Source organism: Nicotiana tabacum, chromosome 16 (assembly GCF_000715075.1).
Source record: "Nicotiana tabacum cultivar K326 chromosome 16, ASM71507v2, whole genome shotgun sequence".
Lineage (NCBI taxonomy): Eukaryota > Viridiplantae > Streptophyta > Magnoliopsida > Solanales > Solanaceae > Nicotiana > Nicotiana tabacum.
In genome coordinates, this window is record NC_134095.1 from 119,488,532 (window position 1) to 119,497,880 (window position 9,349).

At 32.9% G+C, this 9,349-nt stretch overlaps 1 protein-coding gene across 3 annotated transcripts; it reads right to left on the minus strand.

The window, feature by feature from the left end:
• LOC107785798 (ninja-family protein AFP3) lies at nucleotides 1-6,589 on the minus strand. Of its 3 annotated transcripts, none has more exons than XM_075233301.1 (2): nucleotides 5,490-6,587; nucleotides 1-567 (listed from the first exon to the last, which is right to left on the minus strand). In XM_075233301.1, exons 1-2 carry the CDS (start codon nucleotides 6,214-6,216, stop codon nucleotides 161-163), a joined length of 1,134 nt encoding a protein of 377 aa, XP_075089402.1. In that variant the 5' UTR covers nucleotides 6,217-6,587; the 3' UTR covers nucleotides 1-160. The 3 variants fall into 3 exon arrangements, with proteins under 3 accessions (XP_075089402.1, XP_075089401.1, XP_075089403.1); XM_075233300.1 differs by having other exon boundaries at nucleotides 5,442-6,581; XM_075233302.1 differs by lacking the exon at nucleotides 1-567 and adding an exon at nucleotides 574-943 and having other exon boundaries at nucleotides 5,442-6,589.
• Between the last annotated feature and the right edge of the window lie 2,760 nt (nucleotides 6,590-9,349).

The following is a 9,349-nucleotide window of genomic DNA, read 5'->3' on the forward strand; positions in this document are numbered from 1 at the left end:
TAAGGATGACAATGCTCAAGTTTTCATAAAATGAATCCACATTGAAGAATTAAAAGAAAAAGTGAGGAAAAAAGTCACAGTTATTGCTGTGTATGTTGTATTCTATGAACTTGATTCCCTCAACACTGCGCGAAAGACAGTGTATCGCCATTGTTTGTGGTCACAGAAAGGGAGAAGGGTTGGGTTTTATAACTATATGCTTAAGAGGGTGAGCGACGTCGCTACCTCCAGCATGCTTGACAAACTCGGCTGGCGAGAGAAAACTTCCATGACACACGCACATGATTCTAATGTCTTCCCCCTTACCATACTTGTATAATATTCCATCTATTCTTCTCCCACTAGGACCATCTCCTTTTGTGAAAACACATGGCATATCCCCCAACGCGTTTGCTCCAGTTTCCTGCACTTGACTCTTTGTCTTATCAAGCTTGTTACATGGACTTTCCATCTCATCTCTCGGTTTTCTGCTTCCGATAACTCTCATTTTTGACCCCGAGGAACCAATTTCTTGACCACATCCATCTTGTAATGACTGGATACTAGGAGGGCTCGCCTCAGCCGACCCTGAAAGGCATAATGGAATATATAAATGGCATGTATATGCATGCACACTTTTCTGCCTGAGCATTTATTAACTCCAGAACTTAGTTGAGGTTATCTGACCACCTCAAGAAAGATAATGCATGAACAGACACACGAACAAACTAATGAACAAGCAACCTTACAAGACTTCGAAAGGTACTGGCGCCATAAATATAAAAAACCATAAATGGTTACTGATATATAGAGAATGAGAATGTATATCAGCTCAGCTCAGCTCCGCCCATCACACCAACCATTACCTCCTTTCTAAAATAGAAGCACCAGCTAGCATTGCATGAATACCCTCAAAACCAGATACGTCCAGACACATTATGATTCTCTAAGATGTATGCTTAAACTGGAAAAGCATAATTCAGCAGTTAAGCCATAAAAATATACTTAGAAAGAAACCATAAGATAGAAACATAAGGAAAAAAAGAATAGAAGAACGTGACTGTCGGCAGGGAATTCATGCAAAACAAGCATGTGGAACTATATCACAACGGACAACCAATATTTTGCACCTAATTGAATAGCAGAGTGATTTGCACTACTGAATCTAAAACCAATATAGCTGCAAATTCCATTGTTAGATGAGACTCTTTAGGAGCTGGCTGAAACCTGGCGCATTTACAAACGTTTAACATTTTGTTTGATATGATGAAGGAACAACAATAGCACGAGCGTCCAGCCTGTTGGAAGCCTATTGAACTGCTCATTCTTATATCTTTTGACTAAACCTAAGAGCGTAAACATGTTGTCTCCAAAGGTGCAAGCCAAAAGAATAGGACTGGAAGTTGATAGCCTAATGAATAGTTATATATATATCCATAAAAGGAAATCATGTACTTTTACAAGTTAAGGATGCCATGATTGTAAATACATTTTGTTTGCTAGCATTACGATTGTGAACAATCTGTTCAAAAACATACAAATCAGTGGTTTCTGCTAATCAACAACTACCACGCAAGTTCATTATAATGTGATTTCATATAGCCAGAAATAAAGGCCACATAGGGACAGAAGAGAGGAAGAAATAGGTATATGAGTCAAAAGAGGTATGCCAGCTCATATTGAGTGCCTCTACGGACATAAGATGAGCAAGTAGCTAAGTAGAGGAAGCAAGAAGCTATCCGGTCCTCTTCCTTCATTCTTGACATAAATATTGTAATTTCAGGAAATTGTATACTTGATGTAGAAATTAACAATAGATGGATATTGTATATCCGACATGGAAATAAATTAAGGATCGGAATTGTATTCTGATCCAAAATCTCTGAAGTAAACTTAGTTTAATAATGGCTCTTGGGAAGTTTCCCAATCAGATGAAGCCCATCATAAACAACTTTTCCAACATTCTAAGCATCCAAAAGGTTGTATACATGATTAGGAAAAAAAGCTATAGAAGTTTTCAACCATTTTACGTGATTTTCAAATTTTTAAGTAAGACAACAGCAAACTTATCGAATACAACAATCATATATGATTAGAGCTCCTTTCAAGCATATTCCCACTTTAATTGCAAATAGCTCATTCAGGTTTGGTCAGCAGCACAAGAGTAATACCTTGATCAGACCTTATTAAATAACTTGTTCAATGCATATTTTCTAAAACGAAAAATCCAGAAGAGAGCATTTCACAGTAATTTCCATCAAGAAAATGAATAGTCTCAGCCATAATAATGTTATTCGATTAATGCCTATATAATGCGAAAGCTTTGTATGACAAGTATAATAAGAAACCTAATGATTGTGATCACCTTAGAACACATCATGCAAAATGATAACAAATACAGTGACTGGAACTTTTGGCCTGAAAAAGCTCTGGCAGAGAAATGACAGAAGGTTGAAGTTTGTCAGCACCTATATTAACTACTAACTTCTCCTCTACTCAACAATGTAAACCTGTTTCAACAAATGAATATTTTCCATCAATGGAAGCAGCGCAATTTCATTTTTCTATTTAGTCCATTATCGTGGTTTACATTTTAAAAGAAAATATCAGAAAGCAACTTTAATAAATTCCTCTTTTCTAGCATTTTATGTGACCTCCAATTCCCTGTTTGTATGATGAGAAACTTTTGAATCTTGTCATTCCTCAATTAGCATGCATGTCACAACACTTAAAAGGTATGGAAGATATATGAATCTATCATTGGACAATACAAACACAAATGGTCTAATTTGTATGCTCAATAGAGAGCAGTGCCGGCCCAAGGGGGAGGCAGCTAAAGCAATTGCTTTAGGCCCCCCTAGTTGAAGGCCCCAATTTTATTATTAGTTAATTTTATATTATTAAAATTATTATAAAAAGATACTAGATTTATGTTTTTTTCTTTTTGGATATAGAAGTTCTTTAGAAAAAATAGAGGTTATTAGGATAAATACTTGAATTTTATTAATAAACATACAATGGCAAAATAACAGTTTGATGATGACATTGATAATAAAAAAAATAAAAGCAAAATCTCTTGTAATATCTTTTAAAGTAAATTATTTCCTATAAAGAGTAGATCAAGTCATTTTTCTTAATTCAAATCACCTTGAACTATTTCAAATGTATAAAATTATTTAAAATCTACTTTAGTAGTAAAAATTATGATCATTACATGCTGGGAACTTATAAAAATGTTTTCTTAACCGCGATTATTTCTTATAAAAAGAATTCGAAACCTTGGTGAGTAGAGTTACTATATATCTTTAATGGTGGAAGCTAGAGGTAAACGAGTGAAGGGCCAAATTGGTTAGGCAGAGAAAATGGTGGAAAATTCCTGGTTGCATATAGTGGACCATATGGAGGAAAAGAAACACAAAATGTTTTTATGGGATTAGTAGCTCCATTCAGAAAATCAAGATGAATTGCCTATTTTTGTTTTTATTTTTGCATAAAAAGATTTTGTAGATGATGTATAATCATTGTTAGGCATCATAGAGTCCTTGTAAGAAGAACAAGGAAATATTTTGTATTTTGTTTTTTGTAATCTGTAAAGATGGATCTTAGCACAACCTTTGTGCTAAGGATATGAAACACTGATACGATTCTCAAAAAAAAAAAAAATCTTAGTGAAGATTGGTGCATGTGCAATAGGTAATGTGTTATGTCACAAACAAACTCATAAAACTTAAAAGCTCAAAAACTATTAGAACTCAGTAGCCATGTAGAGCAACTTCAGCATAAAGAAAATTTACCATATCGAAAGGTTACCTAAGTCAATGCCGAATGCACTAAGGTTACCTACAAATTCTTAACCAGCCAACTATCTAACTTGTCAAGAAATTTTCCACCTACTGGTGATAGGGATTTATGTTGCTTATTGCTGATTTTTTTCTTTTGTCACGCCATGTGAAAAAGAGACGGATCCAGGATTTGAGGTTTATGGGTTCCTACCTTAATTTCAAATTAATATGCAATAATAACTGGGTTCACAGTCAGATATTTACCAATATTTAATGAATTTCTTAATATAACTACAGGGTCTACGCAAGAGTTACTGGGTTCCCAGGAACCCGTAGTCTATGCATTAGGTCCGCCCCTGATGTGAAAGAGTGCCTCCTCCTCCTAAAGTTAACTAAGAGACGGAAAGGCTAACCCAACTCTCTAATGTTATTCTCCTTTTGTGTCATTTTATAGAACTATATTTGAATGCACACTGAGTCTAAAATGTCAAGCTGATATAAACATTAAATTATTCATAGTGAAAGAAACATTAAAACAATGATTTAAAAACATCAAATTATGATATGAATGTTTAAAAGTTTATAAGAATCTTGAAATTTATACACAATAATATCACTAGCTGAGTGGTGCAACATACTTGGGGGTGTCCCAAATGGTAAGAATTTCATATAAATTGGGACAGACGGAATACATCCTTATAATATTTCAAAGTTAAAAATCAAAATAATTGCTATTTAATGCAATGAGCACGGTCAGGATCACTCTTTGGAATAAATCATTTTATAAATATTTCTAACCTACTAGGTTAACACCAAGCAACCATGAGAATTAAAAGAAAAAAGTATATTCAATGAGCTTAGTTTGGTTTATCAACCACACCAACATTTATTATCTTAAGCATTTCCAACCGCATCTGTTTTGGTACATTAGCTTTTTTCCTGCTCTTTTCAATTTCCAAAAGCCACCTACCTAGACAAGTACAGTAGTAACAATACTTAAAAGTGTTTGCCAGACTAAGTACCTCTAAATAGTCAAACATTCAATACAATACCTAAGGTGGCACTAATAGAAGGAATTAGTTTGATAAACATACTATTGAATCAAGAACGTGGCAAATGGCAATTAAAAAAAAAACACATGCATGTGAATGTGAATACAGATAAAGCAAAAGCCAAAAAATCTGGAAGATCTTAACAGCAGGCTTTCAACAAGAAGCACTAAGACTTTTTCCACCACCTCATAAAATAAAAGAAAAATGAAAATGTCCTACTACAGTAATTTAACATGTGATAACACGCTTACTGAGCCAAAAATAGACTACTCATAGAAGGATCAAGAATTGTTCAATACCAAAGTAAAAAAGTGCATGTGCTCTACTTTGTTAAAAATTACTACTATTAACGTGGAACAGGAATTTCAAGGTTATGGATTCGTAATCGACATATTTAATAAATTTTTTAAACAAATACAAGGTTCGAACCAAAGGCTGCGGGTTCAGCCGAACCGCTCCCGACACTCTAGCTACCCCCAAATTGTCTTATACTCAACTCCAAATAATTTGATTGATCCATCAAAGTTGTAGGAAGAGCAAACAATAGCAACAAGAAGCACATCATAATGAATAAGTAAAACTAACATTATAGTATATATAAGTTAAACTCGTAGAAAAATTGTTGTACCTTGTGCAGGTTTACTTTCCAATTCAGAAATACTAGAAGAATTCCCACCTTGAGATTCCATTGATTCCTGTGATGCTGGTTTTCCAAGCCCTTGCATTTTATTACCCAAATAACTTCCTTTCCCTTTTGTCATTGCCCCAAAAGCAGCCAATGTTGGCAACCCACAACTAAACTTTTTTGCAGTAGCCAAATACTGTTCCCTCTCCAATTTTCTTCCTCTCAATTTCATCTCAATCCCTCTCTTTTCATCTCCTCCTCCTTTATTATCACCCCTTAAATTCCTTTGTACTTTCTCTGACCTTCTTCTCTTAGCTTGCATCCTTCTCAAACTCTGCAATTCTTTCCTTTTCCTCCATTCTGCCTCAGTTTCCACTGGCAATGAAGAAGTTCTAACCAAGCTGCTATGATTATAAGATACTTGTGGTGATGATGATGATGAATTCAGTGCATCATCATCTTTAACTGTTGGTAAAATAGCAGCTATAGAAGAAGACCTTACTAATGAAGTTTTGTCAACACCAAATCTACCTCCTAATGACAAACCAAGATTCAACTCATCTTCATTTATATCCTCAAGTTCAGATTTTTCTGAAGTAGTAGTGCCCAAAAATCTTTGCAATAAGTCCCTTGAAAATCTGCTTGTGTCCAATGAAAGATTCTCCATCCTCCTCTCATCTGCATCACCCATGTCAAAACCATATAAACCCCACCACAAAATAACTACACTATCTAACTTAACTATTTTCACATGTAGATGCATTTTTAAATGTTCCATGCTCAAATTTAAGCACACCCAAATGGAAAAATCTGATCTTTAAGTTCATATTAGCTTAGACTAAGCTTCAAGATTAAGTCTTTAGCACCCAATTTAAAGAAAACCTCAGCAACAATAAAAGAGCGATTCCACAATAACTATAAAAATCAACCAAAGATGTTAAAAATGGAGAAGCAAAAACAATCAAGTTATGCTCGAGAAAAAGGGCGGTGAAAAAATCAAGAAAACATGAAGAACAGGAAATGGAAGAGGGAGGGAATAATAATGAAACAAATTAATGAGAAGTTGGGAAAAAGAAAGGAAAATGGGGCATGGATTTTGAGTGTGGAGGGGACAAAGAAAGTACTTTGCAAAGGACAAGTGGCTGAAATGAGAAAGGGTGTAGGGCGACACGTGGGTATGACTGAATAGCCCCTTTTTGGTGGTGTCTCTAATGAAAGAGTTCGATGTTTAATTAGGAATTATTTAGATGTGGTCACTCACATATGAAACTTTTCTATTGGGACCAATAATTTAAGTTTGATTGATTATATAAATAGTTGTAGAGACACCATTCTTTTTGAAATATTAATTTGAACCCATGTTCTTTTTTGGATTGTACTTTTAGGGCTTAAAATTGTTGTGATTCATTTGATCATGTAATTTTAGCACTTAGTGAACCTTTTTTTAGATCCCCGACTATTCCGTATTTTGTCGTGTAAGGTTCATTAAAATAGAAGTGTTTTTTACAACAACAACAATAAAAAATTCATTTTTAGAATTCGAACATAAGATTTGGTGCGCTAAAATCTTAGCAAGGTAAGGGTAAGGCTGCGTACACGCACTACCCTCCCCTGACCTCATTTATGGGAATGCACTGGGTTCTTTATTGTTGTTGTTATTATTAGTGTTGTTGAACGTAAGATTTTTGGTTAAAGTATTTGGTGAACTGAAATTAGAGACATCATATATTGCCTCTTCACGTTTCTGTGTTTTTTAGCAGGATGAGTTTTTGAAAAGAATATCATGGATGTTATCCACTAAAGTTTGTAAAAATTAAACATGATAATATTTTTAATCAATCATGATTCATGTAAACCTTTAAATGATATGCTTTAGATTAAGTCTTCTTATTGAAAGGAGCAATTTCAACAAATAAATGAAATTTGAAGGACTTTTTGCTTGCACCCTTAGAATAATATATTAGTCTTCATTTTAAACTGTTTTAATACGAAAAATAGATATTTTAAATTTTGTATCTAATGAACGTTTTCTCTTTTACTTTACATAAACTCTTTAAGAGCTCAAAATTCTTTTAAACAACTACTTTGATTAGAGAGAAATAACTTTGTTAAGGCAAATAACTAAAAGGCTATGTTCATTAACTTTATATCTTGTAGTGAATTACAACAATTTAACATAGTCTTGATCCATTGAACCTTCAATTGGATAAGATGAATTTTCGATATTATCAAGGAGTAAATGCAATTTCTCACAAGTTGGAGGGGTACCTGGCAACCACTAGGGTACACGAGAGATATGGTGAGGCGTTGTAGTACAGAATGGAACTACGAGAAAGATGTTAAAAGAGAAATGAATTTGGCTGTCTGAGACACTTGTCATGAAATAAACAGAGCATGGAGGGATTGACATTTGTCAATTTATACTATGCTCACCATCTTCTATGTTATTTTTCTTTTCTTTTTAAATACTTCATCATCTTAAATTGTCTGTCATGATTTTTAAAAATAGTTATCCTAAATTATTTATTATTTTAAAAATTCAATAAAAAATTATTTATTTATTTCTCAATTTACCCTTAGTAATAATTATTCTTAAAGATAAAGATGACACATAAATACAATAAATATTCAATGACGATGAGTGATATCTTAAGACATAAATAGAAGTAAAATAGTCAAAAATTCATTCTAATTAATGTAAAAGTGAAATATAACAGATACTTTAAGACGGATGGAGTACTTAGATAATATTTTTGGTTTTCCAATCCAATGCTCTGTATTTTCATTTCGACTCCAGCTAATTTAAATTTGTGCCGAGTAATACCTATTAAAGGGTCTCTATCAGAATTTTGTAATTCTCAAGCTCGAATATAATATATATACTCTCTTTGTTTATTTTTAGTTGTTCATTTTTAATTTTACACTCCTTTTAAAAGGAACTTAAAAATAAAGTATATATTTTATAATTTTATACATAATAATAATATTATTAAGTATCTTAGAAAATAATTTGAATAATAAATAATTAATAATAAAAATAAAACATGAAAATAAAATTGTCTGTCTCTTAGTACAATCAATGAGTATAAGTTGATAAGGTGAAGGGGGATTTTATCCCGTCTCGCAATTCTTGATGGTTACAATGATGTGGTTAGCTGTCAACAAATAAGGGAAAAGGGGTCAGTCCTTTGGGATTAGCGTAATACTTTTTCCAAAATTGGATTAATTTACATTAATGAAGGTGTTTATCTGAGTACTACTCAGATTGGACATGACACGTAGTTGATAAGGTTATCCTCTCTTTGGTCAAATTTAGGATATTAAATTCTCAAGTATGAAAAAGAAAGTCCAAATATAATGCTCTAAATTGGACCCACTAAGGTGTACATGGATCGGGTTGGTTCGATTTTTATCAAAATCAAATCAAACCAACTATATCGGTTTGGATTGGTTCGATTTTGTCGGTTTTTTCGGATTTTCGGGTTTTTTTTGTTACATGAATATTATTTCAATCTTACTTTGTTAAAATTATAGATAAAGCTTTGATAAGTGAATATATGTTTAGTAAATATGGAAAAATTTGACAAACATATGATCTATTAAAATATTCTAATGGGATTTTTTTTTAGTAATACGTGATAGTTATTTTCTTAGTCATCTAACAATAGTTTTTCGTTAATTTATGCTTTCAATGTTAATACATGAGAGGATCTCAAATATTTCTACGTTTTCTAAAGAAAATTCACTATAAAGTCTTAAAAATATAAATAAAATTTATATATTTATATGTCGGTTTGGTTCGGGTTTTTTTACTCAATACCAAATCAAGTCAAACCAAACCTAGTCGGGTTTTTTAATTGGTTTGATTTGGTTTTTCGGTTTGGTGCGGTTTGAACACCCCTAGGACCCAC

Bases quoted from the DNA above. Each gene is read 5' to 3' on its own strand.
- LOC107785798 (XM_075233300.1), bottom strand. From the start codon at position 6,216: ATGGAACATTTAAAAATGCATCTACATGTGAAAATAGTTAAGTTAGAT. The intron at 568-5,441 runs GTACAACAATTT...TATGCCTTTCAG, and splicing joins GGAAAGTAAACCTGCACAAG to GGTCGGCTGAGGCGAGCCCT.